The sequence below is a fragment of the Engystomops pustulosus genome, chromosome 5, assembly GCF_040894005.1.
Source record: "Engystomops pustulosus chromosome 5, aEngPut4.maternal, whole genome shotgun sequence".
NCBI classification, from domain to species: domain Eukaryota; kingdom Metazoa; phylum Chordata; class Amphibia; order Anura; family Leptodactylidae; genus Engystomops; species Engystomops pustulosus.
Genome location: NC_092415.1, coordinates 205,804,793 through 205,830,031, shown reverse-complemented (window position 1 = coordinate 205,830,031; position 25,239 = coordinate 205,804,793). Strand labels below are relative to the sequence as shown.

At 41.4% G+C, this 25,239-nt stretch overlaps 2 protein-coding genes across 2 annotated transcripts in view; one reads left to right on the top strand and one right to left on the bottom strand.

Annotated features, from left to right (window-relative positions):
- Nucleotides 1-25,239, top strand: part of RPS23 (ribosomal protein S23) — a 415,955-nt gene that overhangs the window by 293,061 nt on the left and 97,655 nt on the right. The gene's annotated exons all lie outside the window — the stretch shown is intronic.
- HHATL (hedgehog acyltransferase like) lies at nt 855-23,557 on the bottom strand. The gene is made up of 12 exons (XM_072154421.1): nt 23,401-23,557; nt 13,651-13,794; nt 13,491-13,558; nt 13,276-13,389; nt 12,849-13,043; nt 11,408-11,617; nt 10,399-10,570; nt 7,148-7,292; nt 6,518-6,553; nt 6,237-6,438; nt 2,905-3,046; nt 855-1,076 (listed from the first exon to the last, which is right to left on the bottom strand). Exons 2-12 carry the CDS (start codon nt 13,754-13,756, stop codon nt 955-957), a joined length of 1,512 nt encoding a protein of 503 aa, XP_072010522.1. The 5' UTR covers nt 13,757-13,794; nt 23,401-23,557; the 3' UTR covers nt 855-954.

Below are 25,239 nucleotides of genomic sequence, written 5' to 3'. Positions count from 1 at the left end.
ATAATCCTGCAGGAAAGAATGACAAAAGGAAAGTGGAAAACAAATACCATACCAAATCAGATCACACATGGGAAGATGCCCCGACACGTGTTTCGCTATGAGTCTTTATCAAGGGGGACACTCTCCTTGATAAAGCGCTCATAGCGAAACACGTGTCGGGGCATCTTCCCATGTGTGATCTGATTTGGTATGGTATTTGTTTTCCACTTTCCTTTTGTCATTCTTTCCTGCAGGATTATCTGTGCATCTATTTTAACCCCATTGTCTTATGCATGTTTACTTGGGGCTATGCTATATGACAAATTTATTACCTACCCATATACATGGATATAATTATTTATTGTACCACACATGGCTTTTAACCCATTGTAGTTCACCCATTGTGTGTCTTGATTATTTGTATGCTACTAATAAAGATGGTAATTTTTTACATTTATTCTTTGTAAGTGTTACATCACTTTTTGGTCAAATTATTAGTGTTTTATATTCGGACCCGAGTGTGGCCGACAGTATTGTCCACATATATCGGGTCTATCAAATTCTGTTGGTATGATAGAAAGGTGTCAGGACACAGGACATGGCAGCTGGTGAAGAGAATTCACATTAAGCAGCACAAATTTTTGTATTGTCCTGGTGGTTTGTTACAGTGTATTAGTTCAGGTTAAATGACGTGTCTAGAATGGAAACAATTGTAGCAGGGCCTCAGTTCTGCTGTTTAGCTTCTGGATGTATAAATAGACTATTACCATTCACTGACAACAAGAAGAGATCTTGAAAATCACAAGAGGGAATTGACACAAAATCTATTAAAAGTTCAGCACTTTCCCGTCAAGTGTTTTCACAAGTCACAAGCGTCTCCTAATATAAAATATTTATTGGCTCAGTGCTGTGGATCGTGGCTCGGGGAGCGGCCTGTAGCGCTCATCTATGGGGTCGGGGTCCTTGGTGCTGGGGTCAGGTGGTCTTCAGCTTCTCGCTCCTCTCCTCCTCTATGGCCAAGACTCGCTCCCTCTCCTTGATGAGCTGAACTCCACAATATGTCACAAACCAGATAGACAGAGTGCTGACCGGGAAGCCTGGAAAGAGAGAAGATATAAGGTGTCACTGGAGGCGTGTCCTCACACCGCTGTGCTCTGTTCTCTCTGCATCCATTGTCTCTGGAGAGATGTGTTATCAGACCTTTATGTATGTTGTTAGTAGCAGCAGGACTGTTATATATGGATTTGTATTCCTGGATTGTAGCTTCTCCAAGTGCACTGGGGGCGAGACCTTACACGGCTGTGCACTCTGCAGCCAGTGTGAGCCAGTTATTCTGCCGCAGCTTTCTCTTCCTTGATGCTCTGTGCTGCAGCTTGTCCTTCCCTGATGTTTCACACTGCAGCTTGTCCTTCCCTGATGCTTCACACTGCAGCGTTCCCTTCCCTGATGCTCTGCACTGCAGCTTTCCCTTCCCTGATGCTTCACACTGCAGCTTTCCCTTCACTGATGCTTCACACTGCAGCTTTCCCTTCACTGATGCTTAACACTGCACTTTTTCCTTCCCTGATGCTTCAAACTGCAGCCTTCCCTTCCCTGATGCTCAGCACTGCAGCTTTCCCTTCCCTGATACCCTGTGCTGCAGCTTTCCCTTCCCTGATGCTCAGCACTGCAGCTTTCCCTTCCCTGATACCCTGTGCTGCAGCTTTCCCTTCCCTGATGCTTCACACTGCAGCTTTTCCTTCCCTGATGCTTCACACTGCAGCTTTCCCTTCCTTGATGCTTCACCTGAAGCTTTTCCTTCCCTGATGCTTCACACTGCAGCTTTCCCTTCCCTGATGCTCCACACTGCAGCTTTCCCTTCCCTGATGCTCTGCACTGCAGCTTTCCCTTCCCTGATGCTTCACACTGCAGCTTTCCCTTCCCTGATGCTTCACACTGCAGCTTTCCCTTCCCTGATGCTTCACACTGCAATTTTCCCTTCCCTGATGCTTCACACTGCAGCCTTCCCTTCCCTGATACTCTGCACTGCAGCTTTCCCTTCGCTGATGCTCTGCACTGCAGCTTTCCCTTCCCTGATGCTTCACACTGCGCTTTCCCTTCCCTGATGCTCTGCACCGCAGCTTTCCTTCCCTGATGCTTCACACTGCAGCTTTCCCTTCCCTGATGCTCTGCACTGCAGCTCTTCCTTCCCTGATGCTTCACCGTGCAGCTTTCCCTTCCCTGATGCTTCAAGCTGCAGCTTTCCCTTCCCTGATGCTTCAAGCTGCAGCTTTCCTTCCCTGATGCTTCACACTGCAGCTTGTCCTTCCCTGATGCTTCACACTGCAGCTTTCCCTTCCTTGATGCTTCACACTGCAGCTTGTCCTTCCCTGATGCTTCACACTGCAGCTTGTCCTTCCCTGATGCTTCACACTGCAGTTCTGCTTCTTCTGTTTTCCCTCCGTGTTTGAAGCTCTTTATTGGTTACAGGCCAGAGCTCCTGTATGTAACCCCTGGTGCAGCCACTGAGCTCTCTGCACTGCTATCTGAGTCAAGTGCTCCCCCTGGTGGTGGCAGCAGGTAGACATTATCCTGTACTTCTAGGTGTTTGATGCAAAGCTCCAGCTGTAATGAAGATTTGCTAATAATTGTGTTAAACTAATACAAAGAAAATAGCACAAATCATGTGTGAACGTTCCCTTCCAGGATGTCTCCATATAAGAGAGAATCCAATGTATTATAATCAGCGAGGAGGAAAAGACCTGATCCATAGACCGGGAGAGCAATGTATCTAATATCAGGAACATCGCTGCCATCTAGTGGACAAATAGTCAACTGCCCAAAATTAGTGTCACATCCCGTATTATACCTCAGAGCTGCGCTCACTATTCTCCATCTATAGACACAGGGCAGCGCTCCAGTCCTCAGACATTTCCTGGGAGTTACCTGTGATCAAGATCCTCTTTGCCACCATCAGAGCAAAGTCCAGACTGTTAAGGGCCAATATATTGTATAAAATAATAGCCCAGAAGTTGGCTGCCCCAAAGACACCTCTAATCCTTCTGGACATGGACTCTGGTAACTTCGCCTGAAAGGAAATGGGAAAGAAGAAGAGAAATTGTTATAAAGTGAAACTCCATGAACTCAGCAAGAAGTGAACAGTAGAGGGCAGTATTATAGTAGTTATATTCTTGTACATAGGGGGCAGTATTATAGTAGTTATATTCTTGTACATAGGGGGCAGTATTATAGTAGTTATATTCTTGTACATAGGGGGCAGTATTATAGTAGTTATATTCCTGTACATAGGGGGCAGTATTATAGTAGTAATATTCCTGTACATAGGGGACAGTATTATAGTAGTTATATTCTTGTACATAGGGGGCAGTATTATAGTAGTTATATTCCTGTACATAGGGGGCAGTATTATAGTAGTTATAGTCCTGTACATAGGAGGCAGTATTATAGTAGTTATATTCTTGTACATAGGGGGCAGTATTATAGTAGTTATATTCTGGTACATAGGGGGCAGTATTATAGTAGTTATATTCTGGTACATAGGGGGCAGTATTATAGTAGTTATATTCTTGTACATAGGGGGCAGTATTATAGTAGTTATATTCTTGTACATAGGGGGCAGTATTATAGTAGTTATATTCTTGTACATAGGGGGCAGTATTATAGTAGTTATATTCTTGTACATAGGGGGCAGTATTATAGTAGTTATATTCTTGTACATAGGGGCAGTATTATAGTAGTTATATTCTTGTACATAGGGGCAGTATTATAGTAGTTATATTCTTGTACATAGGGGGCAGTATTATAGTAGTTATATTCTTGTACATAGGGGGCAGTATTATAGTAGTTATATTCTTGTACATAGGGGCAGTATTATAGTACTTATATTCTTGTACATAGGGGGCAGTATTATAGTAGTTATATTCTTGTATATAGGGAGCAGTATTATAGTAGTTATATTCTTGTACATAGGAGCAGTATTATAGTAGTTATATTCTTGTACATAGGGGCAGTATTATAGTAGTTATATTCTTGTATATAGGGAGCAGTATTATAGTAGTTATATTCTTGTACATAGGGGCAGTATTATAGTAGTTATATTCTTGTACATAGGAGCAGTATTATAGTAGTTATATTCTTGTACATAGGGGCAGTATTATAGTAGTTATATTCTTGTACATAGGGGCAGTATTATAGTAGTTATATTCTTGTACATAGGGGGCAGTATTATAGTAGTTATATTCTTGTACATAAGGGGCAGTATTATAGTAGTTATATTCCTGTACATAGGGGGCAGTATTATAGTAGTTATAGTCCTGTACATAGGAGGCAGTATTATAGTAGTTATATTCTTGTACATAGGGGGCAGTATTATAGTAGTTATATTCCTGTACATAGGGGGCAGTATTATAGTAGTTATATTCTTGTACATAGGGGGCAGTATTATAGTAGTTATATTCCTGTATATAGGGGGCAGTATTATAGTAGTTATATTCTTGTACATAGGGGCAGTATTATAGTAGTTATATTCCTGTACATAGGGGCAGTATTATAGTAGTTATATTCCTGTACATAGGGGGCAGTATTATAGTAGTTATATTCTTGTACATAGGGGGCAGTATTATAGTAGTTATATTCCTGTACATAGGGGGCAGTATTATAGTAGTTATATTCTTGTACATAGGGGGCAGTATTATAGTAGTTATATTCTTGTACATAGGGGGCAGTATTATAGTAGTTATATTCTTGTACATAGGGGGCAGTATTATAGTAGTTATATTCTTGTACATAGGGGGCAGTATTATAGTAGTTATATTCTTGTACATAGGGGCAGTATTATAGTACTTATATTCTTGTACATAGGGGGCAGTATTATAGTAGTTATATTCTTGTATATAGGGAGCAGTATTATAGTAGTTATATTCTTGTACATAGGGGCAGTATTATAGTAGTTATATTCCTGTACATAGGAGCAGTATTATAGTAGTTATATTCTTGTACATAGGGGCAGTATTATAGTAGTTATATTCTTGTACATAGGGGCAGTATTATAGTAGTTATATTCTTGTACATAGGGGGCAGTATTATAGTAGTTATATTCTTGTACATAGGGGGCAGTATTATAGTAGTTATATTCTTGTACATAGGGGGCAGTATTATAGTAGTTATATTCCTGTACATAGGGGGCAGTATTATAGTAGTTATATTCTTGTATATAGGGAGCAGTATTATAGTAGTTATATTCTTGTACATAGGAGCAGTATTATAGTAGTTATATTCTTGTACATAGGGGCAGTATTATAGTAGTTATATTCTTGTACATAGGGGCAGTATTATAGTAGTTATATTCTTGTACATAGGGGCAGTATTATAGTAGTTATATTCTTGTACATAGGGGGCAGTATTATAGTAGTTATATTCTTGTACATAGGGGGCAGTATTATAGTAGTTATATTCTTGTACATAGGGGGCAGTATTATAGTAGTTATATTCTTGTACATAGGGGGCAGTATTATAGTAGTTATAGTCCTGTACATAGGGGGCAGTATTATAGTAGTTATATTCCTGTACATAGGGAGCAGTATTATAGTAGTTATATTCCTGTACATAGGGAGCAGTATTATAGTAGTTATATTCCTGTACATAGGGAGCAGTATTATAGTAGTTATATTCCTGTACATAGGGGGCAGTATTATAGTAGTTATATTCTTGTACATAGGGGGCAGTATTATAGTAGTTATATTCCTGTACATAGGGGGCAGTATTATAGTAGTTATATTCTTGTACATAGGGGGCAGTATTATAGTAGTTATATTCTTGTACATAGGGGGCAGTATTATAGTAGTTATATTCTTGTACATAGGGGGCAGTATTATAGTAGTTATATTCTTGTACATAGGGGGCAGTATTATAGTAGTTATATTCTTGTACATAGGGGGCAGTATTATAGTAGTTATATTCTTGTACATAGGGGGCAGTATTATAGTAGTTATAGTCCTGTACATAGGGGGCAGTATTATAGTAGTTATATTCCTGTACATAGGGAGCAGTATTATAGTAGTTATATTCCTGTACATAGGGGGCAGTATTATAGTAGTTATATTCCTGTACATAGGGGGTAGTATTATAGTAGTTATATTCTTGTACACAGGGGGAAGTATTATAGTAGTTATATTCTTGTACATAGGGGGCAGTATTATAGTAGTTATATTCTGTTATGTAATTATTTGGTTGTAGCTGCAGACACTCCTATGAGTTACCTCTATTCTGGCAAATGGTTCCAGTTCAAAAAACTTCTGTACCCACAACTCAAAGTTCAGACCAAAGCAGTTGCAGACAGACCAGATGTACACTATTTCACATGGCCCAAGCCACAGAGTGGTCACCAGGAATGTGGCAATCGTGGCTACGAGCTCCTTTTTGATGTTGGTATGACTTTCACCGATGTAGTCATAGACATATCTGAATGGGAGGAGACAAGGTAATGCATGATATTATGGATACAGATTATACACCACCACTAGGGGGAGCTGATACTCACTTGCAGAGCCAGTCATTAATTCCTCTGTCAAAGTGCCTGAAACATCAATGAAAATCCGGAGTGAACCTCTGATACTGATCTTGTGTCTCATAATTAGGTTATAATTTACAGTTTTTGTGTTTTTTGGTCACTTATCACTATTTTTCTCTCCCCTCCTCCCAATTACTGCTTAAATTCAGCTGCATTCAGCTTTGATACAGACGTATGTGTCGCTTTGGTTACAGACCATTCAGAAGGCCCAACACGGTGACACTGTGAGCTCATTGCTTCGGGGGCCATAGACGTCTTTGGGGGACGTGATCTGATCAGAAATTATAGTCACCAGATCTCCGCCGCCATAACACACGTGTGAATGAGACCTTAAAACAAGATTTGTTTCTGTAACTTTCTTCCATCTGTAGGTTACTATAAGGCGTCAGTGTCGCCCCCTCCATCTGACTACACTAGGTTTGCTTGTAGTCTGTTGCCATGGAGACACATAGTTCTGCCCTTCAGCTGTGTACACAAAACAGTAAAATATTTGATCTATAACTTTGTGACGAGTTCATTATTGTATCAATAAATATTGTTGCAAAATTCTTTACAACCAGCACATCCCACAGGTGCAGCGTCACCATAGCAGGGACTTACGTTTCTGCAAAGACGTAGAGCATGGTAATACACTTTGGGGGCTGCGGGGGGTCCAGGTGGTCCAGTCTGGAGATGGTGTTTATAACCCCAAACATCACCGCCGCTTTCACCCAATCATAGACTAAGTTGGAATAGGCCAATCCAGCTGCCAGGAACATGAGAGCATGGAAGAATGAAAACAGAGAAACATTTTAGTAACTAAAAGTCACCACTAGGGGGAGATCACTACATACAGATTATACACCACCACTAGGGGGAGATCACTACATACAGATTATACACCACCACTAGGAGGAGATCACTACATACACATTATACACCACCACTAGGGGGAGATCACTACATACACATTATACACCACCACTAGGGGGAGATCACTACATACAGATTATACACCACCACTAGGGGGAGATCACTACATACACATTATACACCACCACTAGGGGGAGATCACTACATACAGATTATACACCACCACTAGGAGGAGATCACTACATACACATTATACACCACCACTAGGAGGAGATCACTACATACAGATTATACACCACCACTAGGGGGAGATCACTACATACAGATTATACACCACCACTAGGAGGAGTTCACTACATACACATTATACATCACCACTAGGGGGAGCTCACTACATACAGATTATACACCACCACTAGGAGGAGCTCACTACATACAGATTATATAACACCACTAGGGGGAGCTCACTACATACAGATTATACACCACCACTAGGAGGAGATCACTACATACAGATTATACACCACCACTAGGGGGAGATCACTACATACAGATTATACACCACCACTAGGAGGAGATCACTACATACACATTATACACCACCACTAGGGGGAGATCACTACATACAGATTATACACCACCACTAGGAGGAGATCACTACATACAGATTATACACCACCACTAGGGGGAGCTCACTACATACAGATTATACACCACCACTAGGGGGAGCTCACTACATACAGATTATACACCACCACTAGGAGGAGATCACTACATACAGATTATACACCACCACTAGGAGGAGATCACTACATACACATTATACACCACCACTAGGAGGAGATCACTACATACAGATCATACACCACCACTAGGGGGGATCACTACATACAGATTATACACCACCACTAGGGGGAGATCACTACATACAGATTATACACCACCACTAGGAGGAGTTCACTACATACACATTATACATCACCACTAGGGGGAGCTCACTACATACAGATTATACACCACCACTAGGAGGAGCTCACTACATACAGATTATACACCACCACTAGGAGAAGATCACTACATACAGATTATACACCACCACTAGGGGGAGATCACTACATAGAGATTATACACCACCACTAGGAGGAGATCACTACATACAGATTATACACCACCACTAGGAGGAGATCACTACATACAGATTATACACCACCACTAGGGGGAGATCACTACATACAGATTATACACCACCACTAGGAGGAGATCACTACATACAGATTATACACCACCACTAGGAGGAGATCACTACATACAGATTATACACCACCACTAGGGGGAGCTCACTACATACATATTATACACCACCACTAGGGGGAGATCACTACATACAGATAATACACCACCACTAGGAGGAGATCACTACATACAGATTATACACCACCACTAGGGGGAGATCACTACATACACATTATACACCACCACTAGGGGAAGATCACTACATACAGATTATACACCACCACTAGGGGGAGCTCACTACATACAGATTATACACCACCACTAGGAGGAGATCACTACATACATATTATACACCACCACTAGGAGGAGATCACTACATACATATTATACACCACCACTAGGAGGAGATCACTACATACATATTATACACCACCACTAGGAGGAGATCACTACATACAGATTATACACCACCACTAGGGGGAGATCACTACATACAGATTATACACCACCACTAGGGGGAGATCACTACATACAGATTATACACCACCACTAGGAGGAGATCACTACATACAGATTATACACCACCACTAGGGGGAGATCACTACATACATATTATACACCACCACTAGGAGGAGCTCACTACATACAGATTATACACCACCACTAGGGGGAGATCACTACATACAGATTATACACCACCACTAGGGGGAGATCACTACTTACAGATTATACACCACCACTAGGAGGAGATCACTACATACAGATTATACACCACCACTAGGGGGAGATCACTACATACAGATTATACATCACCACTAGGGGGAGCTCACTACATACAGATTATACACCACCACTAGGGGGAGATCACTACATACAGATTATACACCACCACTAGGGGGAGATCACTACATACAGATTATACACCACCACTAGGGGGAGATCACTACATACAGATTATACACCACCACTAGGGGGAGCTCACTACATACAGATTATACACCACCACTAGGGGGAGATGACTACATACAGATTATACACCACCACTAGGGGGAGATGACTACATACAGATTATACATCACCACTAGGGGGAGCTCACTACATACAGATTATACACCACCACTAGGGGGAGATCACTACATACAGATTATACACCACCACTAGGAGGAGATCACTACATACAGATTATACACCACCACTAGGGGGAGATCACTACATACAGATTATACATCACCACTAGGGGGAGCTCACTACATACAGATTATACACCACCACTAGGGGGAGATCACTACATACAGATTATACACCACCACTAGGGGGAGATCACTACATACAGATTATACACCACCACTAGGGGGAGATCACTACATACAGATTATACACCACCACTAGGGGGAGCTCACTACATACAGATTATACACCACCACTAGGGGGAGATCACTACATGCACATTATACACCACCACTAGGGGGAGATCACTACATACAGATTATACACCACCACTAGGGGGAGCTCACTACATACAGATTATACACCACCACTAGGGGGAGATCACTACATACAGATTATACACCACCACTAGGGGGAGCCTATAACAATGTCTCTGTTCTTTTCTAATAAGAATTTTTAAAATTCTGAAGTTTTATGAAATTATTCAGAATTTAAGTTAATTTCTTATAATTCTCACTCTGATACATTTATATGTAAAATTCCACCCATTCATATAATTAAGTTTTACATAATTATTCCCAAAATCTAACAGAATTTACCCAGCGACCAGTCGGAAAGTTTTTTTAGCAGCTTCAGGTCTGAGGGGATGGAGAGAATGAAGAGGAAGTGGAAGAAGACGTCCACCAGGAGGATGACCAGGACATGGACCACGGCCTGCACCCGGATGCTCCTCATCTCATCCTCCTTCCGGGTCACCGCCTTACTGCTCACCTGACAAACCAAAACAATCCTAAAGTTTTTTTTCCTCGATTCACTTATCGATCATTTCTTATAATAAGCAAAACAAAAACCTACATTTTTCTAATATATTATTTTATTATGTTAACTATTAATAGTATCCAGGTTGTAAAGATCAGGGAGTTTCCATAACAGTACTATGTATTATTTTATTTTCCCTAAACCATACAGACTGCAGCCAGTGTTATGTATAGTCCCTGGAGAGATGTGTAATCAGACCTCACACTGCTGTGCTCTGTGCTCTCTGCAGCCAGTGTTATGTATTGTCCCTGGAGAGATGTGTAATCAGACCTCACACTGCTGTGCCCTGTGCTCTCTGTAGCCAGTGTTATGTATTGTGCATGGAGAGATGTGTAATCAGACCTCACACTGCTGTGCTCTGTGCTCTCTGCAGCCAGTGTCATGTATTGCCCATGGAGAGATGTGTAATCAGACTTCTGTGTCCGTTGTTGGTAGCAGCAGGACTGTGATGTATGGATTTATATGTCAGGATTGTAGCTTCTCCAAGTGCACTGGGGATGTGTCCTCACACTGCTGTGCTCTGTGCATTGAGCTGTTCTGTAGTTGTTTCCCTTTTGTTCTCTACACAAAATATCTGCAGCAGGCTTTTGCTTCATTATTACAGTAGTCACTCAGAGCTATGGTACAGCTCAATGCAGAGTGCTCAGAACACAGCAGGGTGAGGACACGCCCCCAGTGCACCTGAAGAGAACCACAACCCCCTTGAAACCCCTTATCTGCACTTATACATGGGGGTAATATGTATTTCCATAAAAATGAATTCGTTTTTCTTTCACCCCGTTTTATCACCTGTTCATGGAAACGGTCAAAGGTCATAATGGGTCCGAAGAAGAAGAAGGGGAGGTAGAAGTTGTACTTGAGGAGCTGCAGGGGCGAGTAGAAACCCTCCTTGAGGTCGCAGGTCTCCAGGGCGAAGCTCATGCAGCGCAGAATGGTGAAGCCGCTGCCCCCATAGAAGAGGATGTCCTGCAGGGTGAAGGTCCCCGTCACAAACCCGCTCTGTAGGGGGCGCAAAGCTCCAGCATTAGTCACTGCTAACACCTGCTGTCACCACTAGGGGCAGAGTCACACTCAGATAATTCTCATATAGCTTTTATGCCAGACACCTAATTGATTGAAGGAAGCACATATCACTTTAAGACACATCACCTTTAAGACAGTTAAGCCTTTGGGATGCTGGGACTTCTAGTACTTCCCAATCTGACTTCTGAGGCATGCTGGGATTTCTAGTACTATGCTCCTTGGCTGCTGAGGCATGCTGGGATTTCTAGTACTATGCTCCTTGGCTGCTGAGGCATGCTGGGATTTCTAGTACTATGCTCCTTGGCTGCTGAGGCATGCTGGGATTTCTAGTACTATGCTCCTTTGCTGCTGAGGCATGCTGGGATTTCTAGTACTATGCTCCTTGGCTGCTGAGGCATGATGGGATTTCTAGTACTATGCTCCTTGGCTGCTGAGGCATGCTGGGATTTCTAGTACTATGCTCCTTGGCTGCTGAGGCATGCTGGGATTTCTAGTACTATGCTCCTTGGCTGCTGAGGCATGCTGGGATTTCTAGTACTATGCTCCTTCGCTGCTGAGGCATGCTGAGATTTCTAGTAGTATGATCCTTGGCTACTGAGGCATGCTGGGATTTCTAGTACTTCCCCTTCTGATTTCTAAGGCATGCTGGGATTTCTTGTAATATGCTCCATGGCTGCTGAGGCATGATGGGATTTCTAGTACTATACTCCTTCGCTGCTGAGGCATGCTGGGATTTCTAGTACTATGCTACTTGGCTGCTGAGGCATGCTTGGATTTATAGTACTATGCTCCTTGGCTGCTGAGGCATGCTGGGATTTCTAGTACTATGCTACTTGGCTGCTGAGGCATGCTGGGATTTCTAGTACTATACTCCTTGGCTGCTGAGGCATGCTGGGATTTCTAGTACTATTCTACTTGGCTGCTGAGGCATGCTGGGATTTATAGTACTATGCTCCTTGGCTGCTGTGGCATGATGGGATTTATAGTACTATACTCCTTGGCTGCTGAGGCATGCTGGGATTTCTAGTACTATACTCCTTGGCTGCTGAGGCATGCTGGGATTTCTAGTACTATACTCCTTGGCTGCTGAGGCATGCTGGGATTTCTAGTACTTCCCAATCTGACTTCTGAGGCATGCTGGGATTTCTAGTACTATGCTCCTTGGCTGCTGAGGCATGCTGGGATTTCAGGAGCTCAGAGAACATACTTGCCAAGAGCTGAGTGGCTCCACCTTGAAGGTGGCCAGGCTGCAGAGTCCGGCCGCGAAGCAGAGCCACTTCTGTTTCACCAGCGACACAGTGTAGAGGAGGAGGCAGTGCGACAGGATCAGCATCAGGTAGTTACTCCCCATGATGGTCAGGACCGTCAGCATCCCATAGATCATGTACACCCAGGACCGGTGCTGTGAGGAGGCAGCAACAACAAACCGGGTCAGAACCCATAACAGCAGCACAGAGTATTTCAGGAGGGAACTATCCAATGCATCTGCTGCTCTCTGCCACTAGGGGGAGCTTGTTGTATACGTCTCTATATTACAACCATTACTAAGAGCTCCCCCTAGTGGTGGCCACAGGAAGGGAAGGTGTGAGCCGCTCAATGGAGCTGAGTATTAGAAAGATACAGAATAAAGATACCTGAGGGATGATGAGGGAGAAGACTTTGGCAAAGATGACGTGTCCGCTAAGCGCGAAGATGATATAATTCCGAAACGTCGTGAACCACATGACCCACTCGAAGTCCGCAACATCCTGCAACGATCACATGATCTCATGTATACAGGGAATAGAAGAGAGAACAAATAATCTAAGTGTCCACAAGGTGGCGCTATTACTATTGCTGCCGGCCTCACCATTTTCCTCCCAAAGTAATACCAACCCGACCGGACATTCTCCTTGAATGATTTCCGATTCACGTTATCTGTAAGAGAAGAAGCCATGAGAAATATCCAGGATCAGAAATAGAGGAGATCCCCCCCCCCCCCCCCCAATATATAACATAAGAGACAATACCTCGAGACGCCTCAAATATCCCATTCAAGGAGTAAACAAGAGCACAAGACAAGACCAGAGCATAGAAACCCAGCTCATAGTGCGGTAACGACGTCTTAATCCCCATAGTGACGACACCTCAGCTCTGCCGAGATATAAAGAGACCTGCAAGATACATCAGTATTATAGTAGTTATATTCCTGTACATAGGGAGCAGTATTATAGTAGTTATATTCCTGTACATAGGGGGCAGTATTATAGTAGTTATATTCCTGTACATAGGGAGCAGTATTATAGTAGTTATATTCCTGTACATAGGGGGCAGTATTATAGTAGTTATATTCTTGTACATAGGGGGCAGTATTATAGTAGTTATATTCTTGTACATAGGGGGCAGTATTATAGTAGTTATATTCTTGTACATAGGGGGCAGTATTATAGTAGTTATATTCTTGTACATAGCGGGCACTATTATAGTAGTTATATTCCTGTACATAGGAGGCAGTGTTATAGTAGTTATATTCTTGCACATAGGGGGCAGTATTATAGTAGTTATATTCCTGTACATAGGGGGCAGTATTATAGTAGTTATATTCTTGTACATAGGGGGCAGTATTATAGTAGTTATATTCTTGTACATAGAGGGCAGTATTATAGTAATTATATTCCTGTACATAGGGGGCAGTATTATAGTAGTTATATTCTTGTACATAGGGGGCAGTATTATAGTAGTTATATTCTTGTACATAGGAGGCAGTGTTATAGTAGTTATATTCTTGCACATAGGGGGCAGTATTATAGTAGTTATATTCCTGTACATAGGGGGCAGTATTATAGTAGTTATATTCTTGTACATAGGGGGCAGTATTATAGTAGTTATATTCTTGTACATAGAGGGCAGTATTATAGTAATTATATTCCTGTACATAGGGGGCAGTATTATAGTAGTTATATTCTTGTACATAGGGGGCAGTATTATAGTAGTTATATTCTTGTACATAGGAGGCAGTATTATAGTAGTTATATACTTGTACATAGGGAGCAGTATTATAGTAGTTATACTCTTGTACATAGGGGGCAGTATTATAGTAGTTATATTCTTGTACATAGGGGGCAGTATTATAGTAGTTATATTCTTGTACATAGGGGGGCAGTATTATAGTAGTTATGTTCTTGTACATAGGGGGCAGTATTATAGTAGTTATATTCTTGTACATAGGGGGCAGTATTATAGTAGTTATATTCTTGTACATAGGGGGCAGTATTATAGTAGTTATATTACTGTACATAGGCGGCAGTATTATAGTAGTTATATTCCTGTACATAGGGGGCAGTATTATAGTAGTTATATTCCTGTACATAGGCGGCAGTATTATAGTAGTTATATTCCTGTACATAGGGGGCAGTATTAGAGTAGTTATATTCTTGTACATAGGGGGCAGTATTATAGTAGTTATATTCCTGTACATAGGGGGCAGTGTTATAGTAGTTATATTCCTGTACATAGGGGGCAGTATTATAGTAGTTATATTCCTGTACATAGGGGGCAGTGTTATAGTAGTTATATTCCTGTACATAGGGGGCAGTATTATAGTAGTTATATTCCTGTACATAGGGGGCAGTATTAGAGTAGTTATGATCTTGTACATAGGGGGCAGTATTATAGTAGTTATATTCTTGTACATAGGGGGCAGTATTATAGTAGTTATATTCTTGTACATAGGGGGCAGTATTATAGTAGTTATATTCTTGTACATAGGGGGCAGTATTATAGTAGTAATATTCTTGTACATAGGGGGCAGTATTATAGTAGTTATATTCTTGTACATAGGGGGCAGTATTATAGTAGTTATATTCTTGAACATAGGGGCAGTATTATAGTAGTTATATTCTTGTACATAGGGGGCAGTATTATAGTAGTTATATTCTTGTACATAGGGGGCAGTATTATAGTAGTTATATTCTTCTACATAGGGAGCAGTATTATAGTAGTTATATTCCTGTACATAGGGGGCAGTATTATAGTAGTTATGATCTTGTACATAGGGGGCAGTATTATAGTAGTTATATTCTTGTACATAGGGGGCAGTATTATAGTAGTTATATTCTTGTACATAAGGGGCAGTATTATAGTAGTTATATTCTTGTACATAGGGGGCAGTATTATAGTAGTTATATCCCTGTACATAGGGGCAGTATTATAGTAGTTATATTCCTGTACATAGGGAGCAGTATTATAGTAGTTATATTCCTGTACATAGGGGGCAGTATTATAGTAGTTATATTCCTGTACATAGGGGGCAGTATTATAGTAGTTATATTCTTGTACATAGGGGGCAGTATTATAGTAGTTATATTCTTGTACATAGGGGGCAGTATTATAGTAGTTATATTCTTGTACATAGGGGGCAGTATTATAGTAGTTATATTCTTGTACATAGGGGGCAGTATTATAGTAGTTATATCCCTGTACATAGAGGGCAGTATTATAGTAGTTATATTCCTGTACATAGGAGGCAGTATTATAGTAGTTATATTCTTGTACATAGGGGGCAGTATTATAGTAGTTATATTACTGTACATAGGCGGCAGTATTATAGTAGTTATATTCCTGTACATAGGGGGCAGTATTATAGTAGATATATTGCTGTACATAGGCGGCAGTATTATAGTAGTTATATTCCTGTACATAGGGGGCAGTATTAGAGTAGTTATATTCTTGTACATAGGGGGCAGTATTATAGTAGTTATATTCCTGTACATAGGGGGCAGTGTTATAGTAGTTATATTCCTGTACATAGGGGGCAGTATTATAGTAGTTATATCCCTGTACATAGGGGCAGTATTATAGTAGTTATATTCCTGTACATAGGGAGCAGTATTATAGTAGTTATATTCCTGTACATAGGGGGCAGTATTATAGTAGTTATATTCCTGTACATAGGGGGCAGTATTATTGCAATTCAGACTATGCGATTTATGTCATTGAATGCACAGCATGCTGCATAAAATATGTGGGCAGCACAAAAAGAAAAATAAAGGACAGAATAAGTGAACATATAGGGGATGTGTCAAAGAAAAGTAAGGGAATATCAGGGGCGACAAAGCACTTTGTAGAAAAACACAATAGAACAACAAATTTTTTGAAATTCTTTGGTGTAGAGAGGGTTAACCGACCAGAAAGAGGTGGTGACTGGCTAAAAGCATTAAGAAAAAGAGAGGCTTATTGGATTATGAATTTAAACACTAGGATCCCCTCAGGTATGAATTTCAGGGAAGACCTTATGATGATTTTTTAAAGAAATATATAAAATGTTTTGTAATGACAATTGTATCCACTGTGTATTTGTAATTGTATCTGCTGTGTAAAGAGGAAGTGATGTCCAGACTTGGGTGTACCCGCCCATGTCAGTCCTCTTTTCTTTTAAATATGGTTGTGCATTGAGCAAAATGTTACCATGATTAAGGGAGATTATTCTCCTGAAACGCGTTGGTCTTTGCTATGGACTTTTTAATTTAAATGAAATAAAGAAGAATGGATTTTTACTACTGATGCTGAGCTATTCCTTGAATTTGAATTTTCATTATATTAGTTATATTACTGTACATAGGCGGCAGTATTATAGTAGTTATATTCCTGTACATAGGGGGCAGTATTATAGTAGTTATATTCCTGTACATAGGCGGCAGTATTATAGTAGTTATATTCCTGTACATAGGGGGCAGTATTAGAGTAGTTATATTCTTGTACATAGGGGGCAGTATTATAGTAGTTATATTCCTGTACATAGGGGGCAGTGTTATAGTAGTTATATTCCTGTACATAGGGGGCAGTATTATAGTAGTTATATTCCTGTACATAGGGGGCAGTGTTATAGTAGTTATATTCCTGTACATAGGGGGCAGTATTATAGTAGTTATATTCCTGTACATAGGGGGCAGTATTAGAGTAGTTATGATCTTGTACATAGGGGGCAGTATTATAGTAGTTATATTCTTGTACATAGGGGGCAGTATTATAGTAGTTATATTCTTGTACATAGGGGGCAGTATTATAGTAGTTATATTCTTGTACATAGGGGGCAGTATTATAGTAGTAATATTCTTGTACATAGGGGGCAGTATTATAGTAGTTATATTCTTGTACATAGGGGGCAGTATTATAGTAGTTATATTCTTGAACATAGGGGGCAGTATTATAGTAGTTATATTCTTGTACATAGGGGGCAGTATTATAGTAGTTATATTCTTGTACATAGGGGGCAGTATTATAGTAGTTATATTCTTCTACATAGGGAGCAGTATTATAGTAGTTATATTCCTGTACATAGGGGGCAGTATTATAGTAGTTATGATCTTGTACATAGGGGGCAGTATTATAGTAGTTATATTCTTGTACATAGGGGGCAGTATTATAGTAGTTATATTCTTGTACATAAGGGGCAGTATTATAGTAGTTATATTCTTGTACATAGGGGGCAGTATTATAGTAGTTATATTCTTGTACATAGGGGGCAGTATTATAGTAGTTATATTCTTGTACATAGGCGGCAGTATTATAGTAGTTATATTTCTGTACATAGGGGGCAGTATTATAGTAGTTATATTCCTGTACATAGGGAGCAGTATTATAGTAGTTATATTCTTGTACATAGGGGGCAGTATTATAGTAGTTATATTCTTGTACATAGGGGGCAGTATTATAGTAGTTATATTCTTGTACATAGGGGGCAGTATTATAGTAGTTATATTCCTGTACACAGGGGGCAGTATTATAGTAGTTATATTCCTGTACATAGGGGGCAGTATTAGAGTAGTTATGATCTTGTACATAGGGGGCAGTATTATAGTAGTTATATTCTTGTACATAGGGGGCAGTATTATAGTAGTTATATTCTTGTACATAGGGGGCAGTATTATAGTAGTTATATTCTTGTACATAGGGGGCAGTATTATAGTAGTTATATTCTTGTACATAGGGGGCAGTATTATAGTAGTTATATTCTTGTACATAGGGGGCAGTATTATAGTAGTTATATTCTTGTACATAGGGGGCAGTATTATAGTAGTTATATTCTTGTACATAGGGGGCAGTATTATAGTAGTTATATTCTTGTACATAGGGGGCAGTATTATAGTAGTTATATTCTTGAACATAGGGGGCAGTATTATAGTAGTTATATTCTTGTACATAGGGGGCAGTATTATAGTAGTTATATTCTTGTACATAGGGGGCAGTATTATAGTAGTTATATTCTTGAACATAGGGAGCAGTATTATAGAAGTTATATTCCTGTACATAGGGGGCAGTATTATAGTAGTTATATTCTTGTACATAGGGGGCAGTATTATAGTAGTTATATTCTTGTACATAGGGGGCAGTATTATAGTAGTTATATTCTTGTACATAGGAGGCAGTATTATAGTAGTTATATTCTTGTACATAGGGGGCAGTATTATAGCAGTTATATTCATGTACATAGGGGGCAATATTATAGTAGTTATATTCCTGTATATAGGGGGCAGTATTATAGTAGTTATATTCTTGTACATTGGGGGCAGTATTATAGTAGTTATATTTTTGTACATAGGGGGCTGTATTATAGTAGTTATTTTCCTGTACATAGGGGGCAGTATTATAGTAGTTATATTCCTGTACATAGGGGGCAGTATTATAGTAGTTATATTCTTATACATAGGGGCAGTATTATAGTAGTTATATTCTTGTACATAGGGGGAAGTATTATAGTAGTTATATTCCTGTACATAGGGGGCAATATTAGAGTAATTATATTCTTGTACATAGGGGGCAGTATTATAGTAGTTATATTTCTGTACATAGGCGGCAGTATTATAGTAGTGATATTCCTGTACATAGGGAGCAGTATTATAGTAGTGATATTCCTGTACATAGGGGGCAGTATTATAGTAGTTATATTCTTGTACATAGGGGGCAGTATTATAGTAGTTATATTCCTGTACATAGGGGGCAGTATTATAGTAGTTATATTCCTGTACATAGGGGGCAGTATTAGAGTAGTTATGATCTTGTACATAGGGGGCAGTATTATAGTAATTATATTCTTGTACATAGGGGGCAGTATTATAGTAGTTATATTCTTGTACATAGGGGGCAGTATTATAGTAGTTATATTCTTGTACATAGGGGCAGTATTATAGTAGTTATATTCTTGAACATAGGGGGCAGTATTATAGTTATATTCTTGTACATAGGGGGCAGTATTATAGTAGTTATATTCTTGTACATAGGGGGCAGTATTATAGTAGTTATATTCTTGAACATAGGGGGCAGTATTATAGTTATATTCTTGTACATAGGGGGCAGTATTATAGTAGTTATATTCTTGTACATAGGGGGCAGTATTATAGTAGTTATATTCCTGTACATAGGGGCAGTATTATAGTAGTTATATTCCTGTACATAGGGGGCAGTATTATAGTAGTTATATTCTTGTACATAGGGGGCAGTATTATAGTAGTTATATTCTTGTACATAGGGGGCAGTATTATAGTAGTTATATTCCTGTACATAGGGGGCAGTATTATAGTAGTTATATTCTTGTACATAGGGGGCAGTATTATAGCAGTTATATTCATGTACATAGGGGGCAATATTATAGTAGTTATATTCTTGTACATAGGGGGCGGTATTATAGTAGTTATATTCCTGTCCATAGGGGACAGTATTATAGTAGTTATATTCCTGTATATAGGGGGCAGTATTATAGTAGTTATATTCTTGTACATTGGGGGCAGTATTATAGTAGTTATATTTTTGTACATAGGGGGCAGTATTATAGTAGTTATATTCCTGTACATAGGGGGCAGTATTATAGTAGTTATATTCCTGTACATAGGGGGCAGTATTATAGTAGTTATATTCTTATACATAGGGGCAGTATTATAGTAGTTATATTCTTGTACATAGGGGGAAGTATTATAGTAGTTATATTCCTGTACATAGGGGGCAGTATTAGAGTAGTTATATTCTTGTACATAGGGGGCAGTATTATAGTAGTTATATTTCTGTACATAGGCGGCAGTATTATAGTAGTGATATTCCTGTACATAGGGAGCAGTATTATAGTAGTGATATTCCTGTACATAGGGGGCAGTATTATAGTAGTTATATTCTTGTACATAGGGGGCAGTATTATAGTAGTTATATTCCTGTACATAGGGGGCAGTATTATAGTAGTTATATTCCTGTACATAGGGGGCAGTATTAGAGTAGTTATGATCTTGTACATAGGGGGCAGTATTATAGTAATTATATTCTTGTACATAGGGGGCAGTATTATAGTAGTTATATTCTTGTACATAGGGGGCAGTATTATAGTAGTTATATTCTTGTACATAGGGGCAGTATTATAGTAGTTATATTCTTGAACATAGGGGGCAGTATTATAGTTATATTCTTGTACATAGGGGGCAGTATTATAGTAGTTATATTCTTGTACATAGGGGGCAGTATTATAGTAGTTATATTCTTGAACATAGGGGGCAGTATTATAGTTATATTCTTGTACATAGGGGGCAGTATTATAGTAGTTATATTCTTGTACATAGGGGGCAGTATTATAGTAGTTATATTCCTGTACATAGGGGCAGTATTATAGTAGTTATATTCCTGTACATAGGGGGCAGTATTATAGTAGTTATATTCTTGTACATAGGGGGCAGTATTATAGTAGTTATATTCTTGTACATAGGGGGCAGTATTATAGTAGTTACATTCCTGTACATAGGGGGCAGTATTATAGTAGTTATATTCTTGTACATAGGGGGCAGTATTATAGTAGTTATATTCTTGAACATAGGGGGCAGTATTATAGTAGTTATATTCTTGTACATAGGGGGCAGTATTATAGTAGTAATATTCTTGTACATAGGGTGCAGTATTATAGTAGTCATGTTCTTGTACATAGGGGGCAGTATTATAGTAGTTATATTCTTGTACATAGGGGGCAGTATTATAGTAGTTATATTCTTGTACATAGGGGGCAGTATTATAGTAGTTATATTCCTGTACATAGGGGTAGTATTACAGTAGTTATATTCTTGTACATAGGGGGCAGTATTATAGTAGTTATATTCTTGTACATAGGGGGCAGTATTATAGTAGTTATATTCTTGTACTTAGGGGGCAGTATTATAGTAGTTATATTCTTGTACATAGGGGGCAGTATTATAGTAGTTATATTCCTGTACATAGGGGGCAGTATTATAGTAGTTATATTCTTGTACTTAGGGGGCAGTATTATAGTAGTTATATTCCTGTACATAGGGGGCAGTATTATAGTAGTTATATTCTTGTACATAGGGGGCAGTATTATAGTATTTATATTCTTGTACATAGGAGCAGTATTATAGTAGTTATATTCTTGTACATAGGGGGCAGTATTATAGTAGTTATATTCCTGTACATAGGGGGCAGTATTATAGTATTTATATTCTTGCACATAGGGGGCAGTATTATAGTAGTGGGTAATAAGAGATATATGGCGGTATAGTTACCCGGTGTCAGGGTTGCGGTACATTTGTCCTATTTCTAGATGTTACTCATGTGAGTAGTTGGGGTATCAGTATCTCTCCTCCTTGCTCCTGTTCCTCGCTGATAACACTGAGGCTCTGGGCTGGAGGTGACGCTATTATTGGCTCCGGGCCTGGGGGGGGGGTGATATACTGTGACGATTTTATTATATACACATTTCTCTCTTCTTCTTGTCTATCAGGTTCTGATCATTGGCTCCAGACAAACATTTGTAGTGTAATATTGTGGCTGCGGCTGAAGTTGTTTCTTCACTTTTTACTGTCCGGTGTTTTGGGTTTTTCCGGTTGATGAAAGATATTTTGTTATTGGCGACTTTGGAGTTAAACTTCCATCTTATTAGTTCTAGAAATTAATGTATTTATGACGACGTTTATCCGAGTGTCTTCTGCCTACAGAACACGTTACAGGCCGGGTCCATGTCCGGGGGTGTAGCCGGTTCTGGGATCCTATAAGGCGTCTCTTCTGAGTGTTATGGCGATTGGTTCAGATTTTGATTAGGGGTTCAGCAGTTTTACGTTTCGCCAATCAGTATCCATTGATTTCATTGGTTGCAGGGAATTTCCATCACATAAGCCCCCTCCCTATATAACACACACTTACCCTCAAATATAAGCCATTAACCTGTAGTAGTATATGACATCATAGGGACCTAGATCCCCCTGGTGGTTGGTAGGTGCTCCCACTTGCCCCCAGGGATCTGCTATAGGGGGGGTGTTACTCCGGTTACTGGAGGGGGTATGTAATGCCAGCAATGCGGGCGGCAGCTGAATCTGCGTTCTGCATCTCTTTCCATTAATAGCGCAGCTGCTGAGCCTGACGCTGCAGTGCTGGGTGCATGGACTCTGCAGTATAATCCACACACATACACGGTATATTCCGCTATAATGTGACTATAATATCCAGCAGGACACACACTGACCTCTATAACCTACAGGTCTCCTGATTGATCGATTTCCAATCACTGATTGATACAGTCGTATCAATGATAATGTATCAGCCTGGCATTAAACCTGCAACATTGTATCCGGCGCTGGAATATTCCATCCATACATTATCCAGGATCTGCAGGGAACACATCAGTATTCTACTCCAGTGTCCTATAGAGAGGGACACGGACCCCCGCAGCCCCCATGTGACAATGCAAATCAGCCACAACACAAGGCTCCATTATTAAGGTCCCCCCCTCTATCACTGACCTTGAGGTGCAGAAATGTGGGCGCCCAGGATTGGTGCAGGCAGAGGATCAGTGTCCAGCAAGGAGAGGCATCAGTGCAGGGTGTGAAGTGTCTCAGGGTCTCACAAGTAAGTTTAGAAGGATCTGCTGGCAGCCTGGGAGGCTGGGATGTGCCGAAACCGCCTGTCACAATGACTGGGTCCTGGGGGGCTGGAGGAGGGGGGCACAGGTAGATACAGGAGCCCCCTGTCACAATGACTGGGTCCTGGGGGGCTGGAGGAGGGGGGCACAGGTAGATACAGGAGCCCCCTGTCACAATGACTGGATCCTGGGGGGCTGGAGGAGGGGGGGGCACAGGTAGATACAGGAGCCCCCTGTCACAATGACTGGATCCTGGGGGGCTGGAGGAGGGGGGCACAGGTAGATACAGGAGCCCCCTGTCACAATGACTGGGTCCTGGGGGGCTGGAGGAGGGGGTGCACAGGTAGATACAGGAGCCCCCTGTCACAATGACTGGATCCTGGGGGGCTGGAGGAGGGGGGGGGCACAGGTAGATACAGGAACCTACTGTCACAATGACTGTGCCCTGGAGGACAGGAGGAGTGAGGGGGGGGGGCACAGTTAGATACAGGAGCCCCCTGTCACAATGACTGTGTCCTGGGGGGCTGGAGGAGTGAGGGGGGCACAGGAAAATACAGGAGGCTCCTGTCACAATGACTGGATTCTGGGGGTCTGGAGGAGGGGGCACAGGTAGATACAGGAACCTACTGTCACAATGACTGGGTCCTGGGGGGCTGGAGGAGGGGGCACGCACAGGAAGATACAGGAGCCTCCGGACACAATGACTGGGTCCTGGGGGGCTGGAGGAGTGAGGGGGGGCACAGGTAGATACGGGAGCACCCTGTCACAAAGACTGGGTCCTGGGGGGCTGGAGTAGTGTTGGGGGGGGGCACAGGTAGATACAGGAGCCTCCTGTCACAATGATTGGGTCCTGGGGGCTGCAGTAGTGATGGGGGGGGGGGGGGGGCAGAAGTAGATACAGGAGCCGCCTGTCACATGACTAGGTCCTGGGGGGCTGGAGGAGTGAGGGGGGGCACAGGTAGATACGGGAGCACCCTGTCACAATGACTGGGTCCTGGGGGCTGCAGTAGTGATGGGGGGGGGGGGGGGGGCAGAAGTAGATACAGGAGCCGCCTGTCACATGACTGGGTCCTGGGGGGCTGGAGGAGTGAGGGGGGGCACAGGTAGATACGGGAGCACCCTGTCACAATGATTGGGTCCTGGGGGCTGCAGTAGTGATGGGGGGGGGGCAGAAGTAGATACAGGAGCCGCCTGTCACATGACTGGGTCCTGGGGGGCTGGAGGAGTGAGGGGGGGGGGGGCACAGGTAGATACGGGAGCACCCTGTCACAATGATTGGGTCCTGGGGGCTGCAGTAGTGATGGGGGGGGGGGGGGCAGAAGTAGATACAGGAGCCGCCTGTCACATGACTGGGTCCTGGGGGGCTGGAGGAGTGAAAGAACCTTAGCAGCTTCTCTTTAGCATCCTATACACATCATAATAAAATATATTTTCTCTGCTTGCAGTCAGTGAATAGGAGAGCTGGGGGTCATTGTGTTATCCCCTAATCCGGAGAGCTGGGGGTCATTGTGTTATCCCCTAATCCGCACAGTTATGACAACCCCTTCAGGGTATCCTCTTATAGACACACGCTGACATATGCTGGTGGTTGGGGTCTGACCTCTGAGACCCCCGTACATAACAGGAATGTGTGCAGCAGCTGCTCCCTTCATCTCCTATAGGCAGTGCTAGTCCCATAGATGGTGGATGGATGCATTATTTTAGGGGAATGGGACCCCCA

Coding starts and splice junctions, on each gene's coding strand:
- HHATL (XM_072154421.1), bottom strand. CDS start 13,756: ATGGGGATTAAGACGTCGTTACCGCACTATGAGCTGGGTTTCTATGCT. Junction 3,047..6,236: donor AACCATTTGCCAGAATAGAG/GTAACTCATAGG, acceptor ATTTCCTTTCAG/GCGAAGTTACCAGAGTCCAT. Junction 1,077..2,904: donor AAAGAGGATCTTGATCACAG/GTAACTCCCAGG, acceptor CTCTCTTTCCAG/GCTTCCCGGTCAGCACTCTG.